Genomic DNA, 16,236 nt, shown 5'->3' with positions numbered 1-16,236 from the left:
CGTTGTCCTACAAGACTCCAAGTACGCGGTTGCCAGCTGTATGGACCTAGAGCAATAAGGATGCGCAAAAAGGTACTGGGCTCTACGCGGATCGAGCGCATGTCTCGAAAGCTACTGTCTAGTCTGCTGCAGACTAAAGGGTGAGGACTCTACCCCGGGAACGACACTGCGAGTACAGGGCGCACCTTGTACTCGCAACTCCTGATGACATGGTTAAGTGTCAGGACTGTATTGTCTCCAGTGTTGCATTCGAGTGCCTTGCCACTGGACCACGAACCCTTTTTGGAATGGATGGGAAATGCGGAAAGTAGCGCGGGTCTCTAGGACCTAGAAATGATGCGACAAAGGGAAGGTAACAAGGTTTTTTGAGTCAGTTGTTGAGAAGCCTGGATGTTATGAGTCGCCGCAGTTCTGCGTCAGGAAATACTGCATGAAAAAGAGATGCAAGTCTATCCATCTGCCTCTCAGCGGGTGAGGCTGTTTGTAATGTCGCGGTGGATAGCAATGAACGTACAAGGGTGAATCAATCAGATATGCGGCCAGCTGCAGAAATTCGAAGAGTGATAATGTTACGTTTCTGCATCTCTTCAGAAGGGACATGCCTACTTCGAGTCTGGCGTATCGTTGGCGGTATGAGCTGTAATAGTAATGACAATACGGTGATCTGTCATTGTGTCCATGAAACGAACTGCTTTCTTTGGACCGATGAACCCGCAAAGAACTAGAATCGAACTATTCGCCGACTTGGAGGCAAAACGCTCTGTTATCTTCCTCCGCTCTCCACCATACTATTCCCTCAATCCGCTTTCTTGCGCTTCACTTGTGGCGTCTCAAAATTCGGATTCGCGCTCATCTCCCTCTCCTCTTTCGCATACGTCTTCTCCACGTCCCACTTAATCAGCCCGCCTTTCTCTGACAGCTTAATCGCCTGGCCCCTATCCTCCATACTCATAGTACAAATGTCTTTGTGCACAGCCCAATCCCCTTTCTGGCAAACATCCGAACAATACGTTGATGTGCCGCACCTTCCACACCGCTGTAACGGAATCCCCGTCTTCTTACATGCCGTACACCTAGAAAGATCGAGAGAAGAATATAGCCAATGCGGACTCATCGGTATTCCATCACCCCAAACATCCATTGGCGCATACTCGACGAAAAACCTGTGTTTCATCTTTTTCCCAGTCTCCCATCTCTTTTCCCTCACTATCTTCTCTGCAAACTCACAGCCTAGTTTTTCAATTTCCTCGGGATCCGTCACATCTTTTTCGCCTAACATACTCTCTTTGGGATTCGGTATCCACTTCCCTCTGTCGTCACCCTCTAGGACGATGTTGTAGGTAAGCATCAATGTCCAGTTATCGCCGCTGCCATCCAGGCTACCAAAAGTGATTTGGTTGCCGATGCGGCCGATTTCGATTTTCGATCCTTCGGGTGTGCCTTCGGCAATGCTTAAAGTCCATGTCATGGAAAACCAAGCATCTAGATCTAGGAAAGCTGCTAGAGCGTTTGGATGCCATTTGTACAATACTGTCGCTAGACCGATTGCTGGAGTAACTGTTTTGGAGGTTTCTGGAGTGAGACTGGAAGGATCGATGATGCTGAGAGAAGAGCCATTAAGATGTAGTGCAGCATCAGGGTAGTCGGGTAGCCTGAAATCGGATAATGAAGTGAGTTGAGAATCCATAATGTGTGATGTGTGATGCGCTGCATTGAGCAAGCGAATTGGAAAGTGCAAAGAGTGTGAAAGTGGGGTTACTGCTTGAATTCTCATTGGTTGGATTAGCACATCCTCAATTGAGTATAAAATGAATCAACATGATAACGCATAGAGAGGCGAGCCATCTGTCAAATCACAAAATCTGAAACATAAGGACTCTAGTTTTTGCATTCATTCATTCATATAGCTCTGTACTTGGTTATCATACACGGTTAACCTTTAGATTCCATCCTCTTAGTTGCCTCCGTGGCCTTGCAGCGGATGCGGCTTAGGTCCCTGCTGCACCGGTATGCTGTCCAGGGTTCCAGCATATCTCAAGAGACCCACGTCCGAGCCGGTCATGGTGCTCTTGTATTTACCGCCACCAATTTCGAACAAGAAGGACATAGGGAATCCAATATCGAAGGGAACAGCGGAGTCAATGTCATCAATCTCCTCCTCACTCAACTCGATTTCTAACGCCTCAATGTTGCCCTTGAGGTGGTCGATCTTACGGCCACCAACAATCGGGTATACGAAGGGGTACTTGTGTCGTACATACGCCAGTGCGACGCTAGTGATCTGAGTCTTCTTCTGGCTGGCGACAGATTCGAGCTTCTTAGAGATGGCTATGTGCTTTTCTGAGGCGGGACCAAAGTTGCGGCCCTGCTCGTTGTTCTTGCGCTTCTCTTCAGTGGTGAAGTTACCGCCACCTAGAGCACCCCATGGGCAGAGTGCCATACCTTCCTCGCGTGCCATAGGGATAATCTCACGCTCGAAGTCGCGCTCGGCTGCGGACCAGCGGCCTTGGTAGACACTGAAGCCACGTAGGCCATGGTTGCGGGCGTCTGGTACCGTTAGCACAATTGCCACATCTTCTCACAATATGACACTTACATTCGTTCGCCTTGCTGACGACCCAGGCAGGTGTATCACTGATTCCAAGGTAGAGGACCTTTCCGGAGTTGACGACGGCGTTGAGTGACTGCATCAACTCTGGGATGGATGTTGTGAAGTCCCACCAGTGCACGTACAGCAGATCGATGTAATCAGTCTGGAGCTTCTTGAGGGATGCCTCAAGCGAAACACGGAGCGATTTCGTGCTGTTACCAGCATAGTTGATACGTTGGCGAGGAGAGTTGTTTGGGTCTGGGAAGCAGGTGGTGAACTTGGTGGCCAGGACCATTTCGTGTCGTACGCCTCGCTCCTTCATCCACTCGCCGATCCAGGTCTCAGATTCCTCATTCTGGTAGTTGTTTGCGCTATTGCAGCGTTAGCTTTTATATCAAAAAGTTGCTGTCCTCGTATGAAGTACAGCGGTAGCGGGTAGTGTGAGAGACTCACGTATCAATAAAGTTACCACCTTGCTGGTGGAAGAAGTCCAGGATCTCAAACACCGTCTTCTTATCACACTTACCCATCATTTCCTCCCACGCGTCGCCAAAATTCATCGCTCCCAAGCAAAGAGGAGAAACACGAACTCCGGCAGTGGGCGACATGACGCGGTGGAAGTCCAGGAGGGACGCCGCCTTAGGTGGGGCACCAAATGGAGAAGGCATCTTGAATATGAGTTTTGAAAGGTTCTGGAAGAAGAATCAAATCTGCAGGTTGAATGTGGGAGTGCGTGTTATTGTGAGATCATTCGTGTAGGACGGAACCTCTTCTTATATCAATGAAGCTTTAGATGCCCATGACGTATTAGGCTAGAGTACCTCAGGGTCCACCATCGGTACCTTCCTCTATTGTATTCAAGTTCGAGAGTACCGAAGGTTGTCGGGGCCGATCGTTGTCGGATGGCGTTAAGACTGCGGAGGGGTAACATCTCGCGTGTTTGATGTGGAGAGCTTTGGTCATAGTAGATGTTATCTCCGCTAAGCTCCGAGTACATGTGTTTTCGAACTTCCCGCGTCGGACGAGTGCAAATTGTGTAGAATTTGTCCGTGACTAGAAGCTTCGGAGAGGCTCCAAGATGTGAAGCAACTTTCGACTGAAATTGTCGATGATTGGTAATTGTCGAATGTTCGGAGCTTTACGATGTTAACCAGGTCAGCAGTGTGCATGACGCCCCACCTCACTATACAACAGAAACTTGCATCATCGTTAAGTTCGCATTCCGTCTCAAACTACTCCATGGCTTGGATGGTCTTTGCTTCGCAAATAAGACACAAAAGCTCCGCGTGGAAGAAATCTATTTACTAGATATACGTAGGAAGATTTTATGTTCCATTTGCGGCTACAAGGACAACCTTGACCCAAGCTCATGGAAGCTGCCAACAATACACAATCCGATAGTAATGATGTACACGTGAACTTTTCAGGGTATCGGTACCATGCAAGACTCCATGTAAATGCAGCAAGGTGAAGAACAACAACAACAACAAGAGCACGTCTCTCTGTCCACTAATTTCTCTTCTTTTTCTTCTTCCTGTTCCGGCTCTTCTTCTTGGTATCCTCACCACCGACGTCAACTTCCGGTCCAACTGCGTCGAGGCGGATGTTTCCATATTTCTGTCGTATTTCAAGCTCAAAGCTGTCCTTCTCCAGCCTGAACAGCGCCATAGTAGCCCTGGCGTCTTCGACCGAGCTATGCGCACCGACTTGAATCTCCACACCCAACAGTTTCTCTGCTAACAGCTTCAGACCTGGTGTGCGCCCCGGTATTATGGCCAGCTCTCTGAATTTTGAGAACTTGGATGTATCGCGGATGAAGCGCTTGTCATGCTTCAAAATGAGCACGTCGAGATCGTTCTTCACCGCGTGACCAACGAGTATGCGCCCAGTAAGGAGGATCTTGAGGTCGTTTCGTACTTCGTCGAAGGGTCGCGCGACATCTTTGCGGAGATGCCTAGGCTCGATGCCTGAGACATGTGTTCGGTAGTCGGTGATTTCAATCTGTCGTGGTACCTGAACGTAGGAATCGTAGACTTGATGACCGTGAAAGTTGACTAGAGACACTCTTGCAAGCGCAGAGTCGCGGTTGGGCTCTGGTCCTACTCCCACCATCTCGCAATCTAATGCGACGTATTTGCCCGGCAGCGCTACCTCTGATACACCTTCATTCTCTACATCGGGGAAGTCGGGGTGTGGTTCGAGGATGGAGACAGCGGCAGCAGCGTCCCTCGGGTCGCTCAAAAGAGGCGTCTTCTTAAGAGAGGGCATTGAGACGCTCTTAGAAAGTGTTTTGGTGTCATGCTGCTTGACTGAGGCGCCTACAGACGCCGGCTCCTCCATTTTCTGTCGCTTTCTCGAGGGTAGAGGTTTTCGCGGTGTGTTCTTCTGTGAGCCGTTTACAGACTTTACTGATTCATCTCCGTGCTTCCCATTGGCGTGCTGCGTTCTCTTGCGCTTGAGTGAAGACTGCGTCTCTTCTTCGAACTTCTTGCTCTTCGGAGGTGTTGCCGGCGTTGAAGGCTTCAGTCGCTGTTGCAATATCTTCCAGTTGCTGGACAGAGTGCCGAGGTCGATTGGAGCCATTTTGTCGTCACCTGCAAGGCATAGCGGTGTGGGAATCGTCCTGTCAATGGTTGTCGCGAATGTTGGCCGTTTGGCTTTCTCCGCTCAGTCCCCGTGAGCAAAAGTTCAAACGCGCGCTAGCACATTCCAGATGTCGGCTCGACGCGACGCAAAGGCCCGATCGGCAGGCGGCAACATCGCGACAAAGGACAGCACCCCCAACATCATCGCGACATCAAACTTCACAACGTGACCTAAAATCTGCAATAATTGAGGAGCACACGGCGCATCACTATGGCGCCTCGAGAAAACTCTCACGAGCCCTCCGGCACGCCGGCGCCGGTGGAAACAGGCTTTGCTACTCTTGCACAGTTGAGGTAAGTGCGACACCATGCGCAAAATCTGAACACGTATGCTGATGCACTGCGTGCAGGACTGGTGTGAAGGCGTGGGTTGAGAAGGTACGTGGATAGTGATGCGCGACGCGAGCCCCAGGAGCATGATCATCAAGATGAGAAACACCAACACTTTCTAGGCATTTCGACTAACACAATACAGGATGGCGAGAAGCGCAAAGCCGAAATACTGTCGATTCAAACACGGCAGGGCAGGCCCAAGTTTTACGTTCATTATGAAGAGTTCAACAAACGTTTGGATGAATGGATCGAAGCCGAACGGATAGACTTGTCGAGAGAAGTGGAGTGGCCTGCGCCCGAGAAAGCAGACAAGAAGAAGGGCACTGCCGTCAAGACCGACAAGGCACCCTCAAAGTCTGATCAGAAGAATCTCAAGCGATCACGCAGTAAACTTGATCGCGAGATCTCAGGCACCCCAGAGTCAACGTCTAGCAATCTACCAGGCAAAGCACCAAGGCCGTCTAAAGCAAGTGGCAAGGAGAACCAAGAATTGATAGTCACCAGCGAAGTTATAGAGGGGACACCAAAACCTGAGGATGAGGAGATGGATCTCGTCGACGTGCAGGACGCTGCCGCAGCAGCCAAGGCCATGCCACCCCAGGATTATTCGAGAGAAGACGAAATCGAAAAGCTCCGTACGTCAGGATCCATGACGCAGAACCAGACCGAGATCTCGCGAGTGCGTAACTTGGAGAAGATTCAGATGGGCAAATTCGAGGTCGAACCTTGGTACTTTTCACCCTACCCAGTCGACTTTGTGGATTCAGACGTAGTCTACATTTGCGAATTCTGCCTCTCCTACTATGGCGAAGTAACGCAATTCGAGCGTCATCGCACAAAGTGCCATCTCCTCCACCCACCAGGCAACGAGATATACCGAGACGATTATGTATCCTTCTTTGAGATTGACGGGAGGCGACAGCGAACATGGTGTCGGAATCTCTGTCTACTTTCGAAACTCTTCCTGGACCACAAGACGCTCTACTACGATGTCGACCCTTTCTTATTCTACTGCATGTGTACCCGCGACGAACATGGATGCCATTTCGTAGGCTACTTCTCCAAAGAGAAGGAATCAGCAGAGGGTTACAACGTGGCTTGTATTCTCACGCTCCCTCAGTACCAACGGAAAGGCTTCGGTAAACTGCTCATCGACTTCTCTTACCTTCTTTCTAAGCGCGAAAACAAACTCGGATCTCCAGAAAAGCCCTTGTCTGATCTGGGTCTTCTTGGGTATCGTGCCTACTGGCAGGAAATTCTTGTCGACATCCTAATGGAGCCTGGCCGTACAGAAGCGAATATCGAAGATCTGGGTGCTGCAACTGCGATGACCACCAACGATGTTCTACACACCTTGCAGAATTTGAACATGCTGCGATACAGCAAAAATCAGCATGTTGTTGTACTTACAGATGCAGTTATTGCGCAACGGGAGAGGCAGAAGGCGAAGGAGAAGCTGAAAGGCAAGAGGAGCATTGATCCTGATCGTCTGATTTGGAAGCCACCTGTGTTCTCGGCGGCAAGTCGGACATGGAACTGGTAAATGCTTCCTCCGGTTACTTCTTTCCGCATCGTGAGGATCGGTTTGGCGCATGGCGTTGTCCGTTTACTCCTTTATAGTATACCCAAAGTCCCATTGATATCATTATAAAATGTCCAGCACCTTCTTACACTATGCTGCTTTCTCTATATCTCCCTCTTCATCCAGTGCTGTCCAACCACTCAAAACACATCATCCTTGTTGCAGCATCCTCAAATCTCCACTCTAGCAACACCTCTCTTCGCGCATCTTCTCCAAGTCCTGCCACCACCTCACTAGTCTTCAACATGTCCCTCAACTCATCAACCACATCTCCCATTCGAATACCTCTTTCTCGCTCAATCCTCACACAGCGCTGCTGCCACTCTCTCCTCGCCCCTCTGCGCAGCACATTCCCATATTCCTGATCCCACACCGCCCCTTCCACACAATAAATCTCCACACTCCGGATCGCAGGCCTTGTCAGGTACGCCTCCAACCCTCTCCACTCCTGCATCTCCTTCTCACCCCCTACGAACCAGTCATCAAACTCCGCAGCACTCGACTTTGTTCTAACACAAACCCCCATCTCTCCCTGCGTTATCTCTTCCAGCCCGCCAACGAACTCACACAAATACTTCCCCAACCAAGGATGCAAGTACTGGCGCAGCCCAGAAAGAAGACTACTGTAAGCACTTTCGTGCCAGAAGTAGTGGTCGTCAGAGATATCTAATAGCACTCCTGCGTTCTGCCATTGCGTTGTTCGAAGGAGGATGTCCTGGGCGACAGATGAAACGGGCCATGGCAGTTTCTTGAGCGTCTGTGGTCTTGTAGTAGTGTAATTATGTGAAGACAGAGTGCTGGGTAGAGGAAGGAGCCGAGGAAGGAGGTTGAGCCGGAGTGTTTCTTTCCAGTGTCTGGAGACAGATGCACAAGTAGAGAGATCTGAAGGGGGGAGGAAGGAGATGATTTGTATGAGGATTTCGGGGAGGAGGAAGATACGATGCATATTTTGATATGAGTGGTAGCAATGAACTTGGATTGGGGCCTGACATAAAGGTCAAGATGAGCTGTATATGACTACCGAATTAGTACAAGAGGCGGAAGCAAGCTGAATCGCCTACTCCGCTACACCGTCGCATTACCTTGGATACTTCGATAGTTTTGTACAATAGGTAGTCAGCCATCTCACGTCAGCCGTGCAATCAATGTCGTGCTTAGAGGGCGGAAGCAACCTGATTCGTGGGATAAGGCGCAAGGCGGAAATGCCGGGTATCTTGAAAGTGCTTGGCCTGATTACTGATAATTGCCCTTTTAAGACATGATAATCAAGCTTTGTAGTCTCACGCCAACGCAGCCATCAACCCCACAATACCACCCGAACCAATAGCCACCGCCCGAAGCATATTCAACTTACCAAACTTGTCTAACAGATCGTTTACTTCTTTATCCTCCGATTTACTACTCTCCCTTTTGGTCTTCTCTTGTGGCACACTCAAGTCCTTCCATTGACTCACATCATCCTTGCTATTCACAGACTCATCAGCGCTCCGTTCCTTTGATCCCGCCTTTTCTCGATACTCGGCGGATGCTGCACTCCGGCTCCCGCCCAATTCTTCGTTCTTCTGGATAAGGGCAAAGTTGGTCGGTATCATGAAACTGGTGATTGGTGCGATGCTGAAGGAAAGTACCGCGGCCGCGAGGTAGAGACCTGGCTTCCCCTTCACAGCATGCTGGAGCAACGACGATGTTGAATTGATGGACGAGGCGGGGAGAGAGTTGTAAGCGAGATAGATGAAGCCGGAAGCAGAGGTGATCGCGGCTGTTGGGAAGGTATGAGAGCCCCGTGAGAAGAGCCAGCGTATCATGGGAAGAGAGCGAGATGCCGGCTGTGATTGTACGATGGGTATGTCGAAAAAAGATAAAGCTGCGATACCGCCCGACGCTAGCAACGCAGTGGATATGCTTAAGATTTGTATGGTCTGTGTTGCTGACATATTGTTGGGATGGCGTGAAATTGAGTTCTTGGATATTGTTGCAGATATCAAAGGAGATGCGAGGAATACAAGAAAAAGAAAGACAAAAAGCTGTTTTCATATATATTATAAGCGTCGATGTGGTAATTTTGCTGGTGCACATGTAACGCGTTCCGTGGATTCCGAAAAGATAATGGTCGTCGAGATGATGTCATAGTGGCCTAAGACCAGCCATCGCGTTTCTCGTACTAGACGAACATTTCGGTCGCGGCGTCTACTGATCCCGACATTGTCGCAAGATCGGTAACTCTACTCAGTCCGCTTGCGCACCTTGGGCAATGCGAACCAACAAACCATCATGACGGCGTACATACCAATCGCGACAGGGTGAAGTACCCAAGTACCTACGGAATTAGTCAATCAGTGTTTGCGTTTAGGACAGAGGAAGCTTACCGGATGCTTGCGCGAGGACACCAGTTGTGAATGGAGCGACTGCACCACCCGAACTGCCTGCTCCTCCGATGAATCCAATTGCCGTGGTCTGAACGTGACGAGGCATGAGGCGTGAAAAGATGGTCTGCGCGCAAGGGTAGACAGGGCCCAATAACAAGCCCAGCAAGCATACAGCGACCGCATTTCCGATCAAGTTCGGCGTCAACCATGCCAGAAGCTGAAGGCCTACTGTGCCGATTGTGAGGATGACGACAAAGTTCTTCTCGCCTATCTTGGGCGCAGCGTGAGTAAGTACAAAACGACCAAGAGTGATGCCAGCCTATTCGATAATTAGCATATTCGTAACAGTGTAAAGGCATTTTACATACCCAGAAGCCTGCTGTAACGTATCCAACCTTGGCAGGGTCCCCGTTACGGTAGTTGATGAGGTACGAGATGAACCAGCCTGAGATGCTCACTTCGGCTCCTTGGTATGCGAAAATGAATAAGGCGCCAAAGATGGTCACCTTGTTTTTCAAAGCGAGCTTGAGGTTCTTCAGCTTTGACGCGGCGTTCTCTGCAGAAGTTTGCCTGCTCGTCGTGGTTTCCAAGAGGGTCTCCTCGGAGTCTTCCGTGTATGACCAGAAGGACCATGCTGCGAATGCGATACAGCAAATTCGCAACCCCACGGTCAGAAAGTAGAAGCGTGACCACAAGACTCCTTGCGAAACGATTGCTGTCCCGATAATGGGTGCGACTATTCCTCCGACGCCATAACTACCATGCGCGAGGCCAAGAATGACGCTTGGTGGATGCGTGTTCGCACAGTAGACATTGTTAAGTGCTAGGTTAATGGCGGCACCAAATCCTAGGAGGAAGAAACTGTTGTTGTTGTTAGCGGTGCGTTACTGATGTCTCGGACTGCACACTTACGATACGACGACGAGAGGATAAGGAGGCGTGCACACAAGAATGATGTATGCAGAGAGTTGTATCAACTCTGCGAAGATCAAAGTCTTTGCTCTTCCGAACTTGCCCAGAATCATATTCGTAAAAAAGGCGGCAGATATGAACCCAATGGCATTGCCAACGAAGACTAGGGACATGATGGAGTATGAGATATGATAGTACGACTCCATGTATGGGATCAAAGCACCAACGACTTGCCGCTGGTCAGTATTTATCCACAGCATAATACCATGAACATGGTGTACAAGTTCAAAGTCGTGGTCTTTCTTACCTGAATCATTTATACCGTTTGAGAAGTAGATCAAGCAGCAGCACAAGATCCTCCATTTGGTCATTGGCTCAGCGTTCCACAATCTTTCTCTACCGACCGCTTCTTCTCGATTCGGTGTAGCCGGTCGACTCATTTCAAGCTCATTGGGGGTTATAGGTGTCTGCGTGCCCTTTGGCATATCAAACTCTGAGACCAATCCTTGGCGACCATTGTCTGTTTTGCTAGAGGCGAAATCTGTGAGTTCGACATCCGGCAACACACCTACATCATCGAGTGCTTGAGGTGCTTTGCCTTTGCTCTTCTGGTACGTCGGTTCTGGATTGGTGATTTTTGACGTAGGTTGCATGTCGAATAAGCTGTGGAATGCGGACGACATGTTGGCGGTGTTTTCAATCGGCGGTGCTCTCTTGCGGCCTTGAAGAGCGAATGTCAAAGCCTTGAGCTATGCAACTTGGGAACGGTCACCTTTCAATCGTGTCTCAGGCTGTAGGAAGTACCGAAGAATCCACGTTCAACATGAAGGGAAGAGTCATAGATAAGAAGGTCTGCCGAGCACTGACTATACGGAAAACTCAGACCCTTAAGATGGTAGTCTACGAAGTGCTCAACGAAAGCGACTAACCAAATCAAAGGGCTGAGGGCGCAATCGCTGAGAAATCGGGAAACGCATGATTACCACATCCTGCTAGATAGAGAACCACCGGTCCCGGCTTCGGACCTATCACAGGCAATGAAGTACGTATCTTGTGGTCGCGCTCCAGCAGTGTGGGGATCGTGAATGGTCACCAAGTCGATCGTGAAGCTCGTGAATCATTCTGCAGCGAAACAGACGCGTCTACTTCTGCAGACAGCTGTTCCAGAACAGTAACGGATCCGACAGTTGGAGAAAGACAGGGCCTGGACCAGTGAGTGGAAAGTCGCTTTGCCTAGCTGGTCGCGAAAGTGCGAGTTTGGGGGTTTCGGAGCGGTGAAAACTTCCCCGCGGGCTCGGCGAACCTTTCCTACTTGGAAATTTCCAAGCCCCCCTCCAATACTGCACCACAACTATCGCCGTTAATAATTACCCCTCACACTGCTTACCCAAGCTCTGCTCCAGCATGGCCCGTCCAAAGCGTAATGTTCTTGCCACGATAGACAGTACCATTATACCGCCTGACGCCCTGTCGCCAAACCACGTCATCGCGCGTATTACCAAAGCCGAAGGGAAGAACATTTACGCCGCCGAGCTACCAGATGGCAAGCCTGTCCTCGCCGAGCTAGAAGCGAGGTTCAGATCGACGGTATGGATCAAAAGGGGTAGCTATGTGGTTGTAGATACTTCTGCGTTGGCAGACCGGGAGAACAAGCTGGACGGAGAGATTGTGAATGTGGTTCGTGACGAGAAGGCCTGGAGGAAGATGAGCTACTGGTATGTTCCAATTGGGTATCGTATAGTATGTGTACAGAGCGCTAATAGCATAATATACAGGCCCAAGGAGTTCGTGAAGAAGTCCACCTATGTTGAGGATAGCGACGAAGAAGAATCGACCGTTGGAAAGATGCCGCCTACCGACTCAGACGAAGACTGAGCCTTCGATCGCACTCACTCGGCGTGCTCATGATCCTCCTCGATTATGCCCTTCGTCACACCTTCATAATCCTTCCTCGTTCCCCACCACACGCCCGCGACTGTGATCGCCAGAACGCCTACAACCGTTGCCGAACTCGCCGGTGTACTCGGGTACACATTCCACGCCCACTCTTGCGCGCCCCATAATGCATATACCACGGCCGGATTGAAACCTGCTTTCCACAACAAGAATGGTGTGCTCCACGCAATGTACGAGTAAAACTGGTAGTGCAAACTCCTCGCGCAAAGTAGTCCGATTGTCATCGCGGTCAGCATCGTCGTCATGATAAAGTCCGGGGTGATCTTGCTGGACATGGTGTCTTGGTCCCGGGGCTCTATGGCTGGAATACAGAGTTTGAGGAACTCGCGGACGTTGCGCTTCGAGGGCTTGATCCAGCGGGTTCGGGCATACCAGATGAGGAGGCCAACATGCAGAGCGAGTAGGCCGACAGCGAAGGGCCGGGAGAGGAATGTAGATTCCGGGACGAAGCGCCAATTCACGGTCCATTTGTAAAGGAAGACACGGCTGAGTTCGAAAGCGCGGGCAAAGTAACTGGGTGCGCGCTTCCTGAAGGGGTAGCCATATAAGACCTATGCATCAGTTAGCATTGATACCATACGATGTGCCACCTGCATCTTATCTCCAAAAACTTCAAACAAGCGGGAATCAGAGATACTTACTGAAACCTGCACAATGATCATGGCCTGTGTCAATGCTTCTCTCCCACCCAACTTCATCACCATCAGAATGCCCATTGCGGGCAATGGCAACAACAAGCTCATCTTGACGTTCAGGCCTGTGCTATACAGCGCACTCCCCAAATGCCATTGATTGCGCTGGTAGCAGTAAACAGCCAACCAAAAGAATAAGACCGCGAAGCAATCGTTGAAGCATCGCAGCATGAAAATACTATGCATACGTTTTGACAAAATCAACAGCGGAAAGATGTATGGCGGGACCTATCAGCATGTTAGCATCGACTACAACATCTGCACCTTCATGCCAGCCTCCACCAACAACAAACAGAACAGGAGAGTACTCACTCTAGCCTTCCTATAACATTGAAACACCACACCAAGCGTAAGCAAATACACACCGGCGAAGATATATTGCGCAAGGCCTATATCCCGCCCTTCATCCGTCCACTTGTACAGATGCTTGTAGATCCATACATGCGCACCAGGATACACAAGCGGACCTGTAGAACCAGCAATGTTCTTATAGTCGCGCTCGCCTTTAAGGTATATGGAAATCTGCTGCATATATGTTGTCCAGTCTATCTCTGTATCTGAAAAGCCATCGTTGTTAGGACACGTGGTGTTTTGTGAGAGTAAGACAGGAGAGCACGAACAGGGTATCTTCTCGATTATCACGCCTGAGAGCGCGGCGTCTGCAATGAGTAGGAGAGGTGTCATCCATCTTGTGTGATCAGGATTGTAGGCTAGGTCTTTCGCGCGCGCGAAGAGTGACATGGCGGGCTGTTGTTGCACGCGGATTTGGTGATGGCGAGTTCGCGGGTTGACGATGGTGTTATAGTTCGCGTCGCGTGTCACGTGGGCAGGAGGTTCGAGGTTTCAAGGATGACGATTTCGCGCGACATGTGTTTCAGGCATCTGTTCCCTCGTGCGAGGTGTAAGTGGTGGTTTGATGTGGGGTGGATGGTTATTTTGGGGTCTGCCAGGTTTTAGGGTGTTGCAAATGTTCTTCCGTATTTTTGATGGTAAGTGCGAGTTCCCCACGGTAACGGACTTCCACGATTCTATCACAATCTGTATTCCAAGTATGATGGCTAACCGAAGAGCCGTCATTGGCTTCGCATCATCTATAATATGATACCTGTGCGCAATTGGCTGCGTACCTCCGTGTCTGCTCCAACCACATGTCACGATAGTTCCAACAAGACCAGTAGTAAACTTGAATGACCAGATAAGTGGTTGTATTAAGTCTAAGCAATAAGGAATGTCTATCTTGGAAGCGCTAATAAAAATTTACAAGAGAAGTTGATGCATTTTGTATGCTCGACCACCCACCGCTTACTCGTCCTCGGGGAGGGTGACGAGGGTGATGTAGGCGTCGGAGACGCCCTGGCAGACGAAGTCCTTGGGGCCGTTACCGCCAGCGCGGCAGTAGTTAGGAAGAGTGGTGGTAGCGACATAGGTGATGCTGAAGGAAAAGTTAGTACATCTGAAGATGAGGAGTATTCGAGAGTATGGGGGAAACTTACTCGTCGCTGACCTTCTGCTTCAGGAGCAGACCGCTGCGGTCGCTGTCGAAAGAAAAGTCCATGAAGCTGTTCTCGCCGCAAGAGTACCACTTGTGGTCCTCAAGCTTGTCCGCCTGAGCAGAGCAGGTGAAGTCGAGGGTTCCTCCGTTGGTGGCCTTGATGTTGAAGCCTAGGCTGTTGTAGTAGGTTCCCTCAGGCTTGCGTCCGTAGAACTCAGAGATCTTCCAGACGTAGTCACCCTGGGTGGAGACAGGGCAGGATGCAGTGTCCTGGCGAGACTCAAGGGGAGCGGCGGCGGCAAGGCCGGCGGCGGCGAAGAGAGAGGCGATAGTGGTGAACTGCATTTTGAAGGAGTTGGGTTGAGGTTACGGTTGAAAAATGGAGTGTTTGGTAGTTGAGTAAGTTGTTGTTGGATGGGAATGCTGTTGTTGGATGATGAATTGTAAACAGGATACTTGCCTAGCATTATATATTCATCGCACCTCGTATCTGGGGTATCCTACTACTGCCACGATCATCATGTCCGTCCTGTTCCAAGATTCAATACGAGGCAATTGACATCAAGCGTCCCCCTTGGACATACCCACAAGAACACACCAGAATGGCATACCATGAAAACTTCTCTAGAAACACGAGCATCGACCCATGCCGACAGCGCCGAGAAGCCACTACTACCCCATTTTTGGAGGCTCAGTACCCTTGCTAACGGTGACACGAGCCAGTAGCGGCATCCGGGGTGACCGGATGAGGCGACAACACGTCCTATCCGGACAGTTGGTAAACCTAGCGGCGCTTGGATCATGCCAAATATACGAGATGTGACGTTTAGGAGGATGAATTAGGTATGCACAGTAGCATCGTGCGCTGGCCGATCGGCCGTACAAGAACCCACTTCCGAACGCTAGCGGCATGACGTCCTGGGCTACAGGTATTCTAGTTGCTGTTACCATACATGTACTGTACGATGGTGGGAGGCGACTGCACCTTCAAGATCGATATTGTTTCGGTACGTACTGCAACGCTCGAGCAAGAACAGCAGTACCTAGGTAGTCTATCGGTTCACAGTGAAGACCTCTTCTGTGCTGAGATGCCGGATCGGATCGCTGTGGATCATGGAGAACACGGCCATGCGAATGATGACTTCAATTTACTAGAGTTCCATGTCGGTCCGTCCCCGAACGTCGAGCGGCCACATCGTCCACCGTGTGGTGACCCGAGTGCGATTGCGAGTTCACTAATCAGTAAACAACGTTTTCTATATGCAGCATGAATAATTAGCATGAAGATCTCTCGTGAACGAAGGATCGAAATACGACCTCGCTTGAGATTGAACCGACGTGTCGGAAGGTTGAGCCGTGAATGCATTGCATCATAGAGCCGGTTGTGACGGGTGTGGCTGCCGATCATCTGGATGGCTCGTGTTCAGGGTCCACGCTCAAAAAGCGGGGCTTGCTATCAACACCACCACTAATGCCCGATCGGAGTTGCTCCGGTGGTACGCTACCTAAGCATATTGCTATTTCTGGACCCGCAATCGAGAACTCAGCCTTGAACCAAGAATGAAAAAGCATACGTCCTACGTAGAGACTCATCTGACCTGAGGGAAATACATGAGTGGCAACAAACTCTCAATGGTGGCGCCTACCGTGCGTGAAGAAATTACAGAT

At 50.2% G+C, this 16,236-nt stretch overlaps 9 protein-coding genes across 9 annotated transcripts; 2 read left to right on the top strand and 7 right to left on the bottom strand.

The window, feature by feature from the left end:
- Window positions 1-796: 796 nt before the first annotated feature.
- ALTATR162_LOCUS6535 (uncharacterized protein) lies at window positions 797-1,687 on the bottom strand (the record flags this gene model as incomplete). Its single annotated transcript, XM_043314157.1, has 1 exon — window positions 797-1,687. One exon carries the CDS (start codon window positions 1,685-1,687, stop codon window positions 797-799), a length of 891 nt encoding a protein of 296 aa, XP_043170092.1.
- A 267-nt stretch (window positions 1,688-1,954) lies between these two features.
- On the bottom strand, window positions 1,955-3,258 carry ALTATR162_LOCUS6534 (uncharacterized protein; the record flags this gene model as incomplete). Its single annotated transcript, XM_043314156.1, has 3 exons — window positions 1,955-2,547; window positions 2,597-2,961; window positions 3,044-3,258. The coding sequence occupies 3 exons, from the start codon at window positions 3,256-3,258 to the stop codon at window positions 1,955-1,957; spliced, it is 1,173 nt and encodes a 390-aa protein (XP_043170091.1).
- An 841-nt stretch (window positions 3,259-4,099) lies between these two features.
- Window positions 4,100-5,173, bottom strand: ALTATR162_LOCUS6533 (uncharacterized protein; the record flags this gene model as incomplete). Its single annotated transcript, XM_043314155.1, has 1 exon — window positions 4,100-5,173. The coding sequence occupies one exon, from the start codon at window positions 5,171-5,173 to the stop codon at window positions 4,100-4,102; it is 1,074 nt and encodes a 357-aa protein (XP_043170090.1).
- A 273-nt stretch (window positions 5,174-5,446) lies between these two features.
- ALTATR162_LOCUS6532 (uncharacterized protein) lies at window positions 5,447-7,111 on the top strand (the record flags this gene model as incomplete). The annotated part of the gene is made up of 3 exons (XM_043314154.1): window positions 5,447-5,529; window positions 5,586-5,613; window positions 5,711-7,111. The coding sequence occupies 3 exons, from the start codon at window positions 5,447-5,449 to the stop codon at window positions 7,109-7,111; spliced, it is 1,512 nt and encodes a 503-aa protein (XP_043170089.1).
- Window positions 7,112-8,430: 1,319 nt separating this feature from the next.
- ALTATR162_LOCUS6531 (uncharacterized protein) lies at window positions 8,431-9,084 on the bottom strand (the record flags this gene model as incomplete). Its single annotated transcript, XM_043314153.1, has 1 exon — window positions 8,431-9,084. The coding sequence occupies one exon, from the start codon at window positions 9,082-9,084 to the stop codon at window positions 8,431-8,433; it is 654 nt and encodes a 217-aa protein (XP_043170088.1).
- A 288-nt stretch (window positions 9,085-9,372) lies between these two features.
- ALTATR162_LOCUS6530 (uncharacterized protein) lies at window positions 9,373-11,111 on the bottom strand (the record flags this gene model as incomplete). The annotated part of the gene is made up of 5 exons (XM_043314152.1): window positions 9,373-9,467; window positions 9,517-9,835; window positions 9,885-10,377; window positions 10,429-10,657; window positions 10,736-11,111. The coding sequence occupies 5 exons, from the start codon at window positions 11,109-11,111 to the stop codon at window positions 9,373-9,375; spliced, it is 1,512 nt and encodes a 503-aa protein (XP_043170087.1).
- A 721-nt stretch (window positions 11,112-11,832) lies between these two features.
- ALTATR162_LOCUS6529 (uncharacterized protein) lies at window positions 11,833-12,303 on the top strand (the record flags this gene model as incomplete). The annotated part of the gene is made up of 2 exons (XM_043314151.1): window positions 11,833-12,143; window positions 12,204-12,303. 2 exons carry the CDS (start codon window positions 11,833-11,835, stop codon window positions 12,301-12,303), a joined length of 411 nt encoding a protein of 136 aa, XP_043170086.1.
- Window positions 12,304-12,317: 14 nt separating this feature from the next.
- Window positions 12,318-13,817, bottom strand: ALTATR162_LOCUS6528 (uncharacterized protein; the record flags this gene model as incomplete). Its single annotated transcript, XM_043314150.1, has 3 exons — window positions 12,318-12,935; window positions 13,026-13,304; window positions 13,389-13,817. 3 exons carry the CDS (start codon window positions 13,815-13,817, stop codon window positions 12,318-12,320), a joined length of 1,326 nt encoding a protein of 441 aa, XP_043170085.1.
- Window positions 13,818-14,378: 561 nt separating this feature from the next.
- Window positions 14,379-14,913, bottom strand: ALTATR162_LOCUS6527 (uncharacterized protein; the record flags this gene model as incomplete). The annotated part of the gene is made up of 2 exons (XM_043314149.1): window positions 14,379-14,508; window positions 14,570-14,913. 2 exons carry the CDS (start codon window positions 14,911-14,913, stop codon window positions 14,379-14,381), a joined length of 474 nt encoding a protein of 157 aa, XP_043170084.1.
- Window positions 14,914-16,236: the final 1,323 nt, after the last annotated feature.

This window comes from Alternaria atra (genome assembly GCF_907166805.1).
Source record: "Alternaria atra isolate CS162 genome assembly, contig: 25, whole genome shotgun sequence".
Classification (NCBI taxonomy): Eukaryota; Fungi; Ascomycota; class Dothideomycetes; order Pleosporales; family Pleosporaceae; genus Alternaria; species Alternaria atra.
The sequence above is the reverse complement of the archived record's forward strand: the minus strand, read 5'-3'. Positions and strand labels throughout refer to the sequence as shown.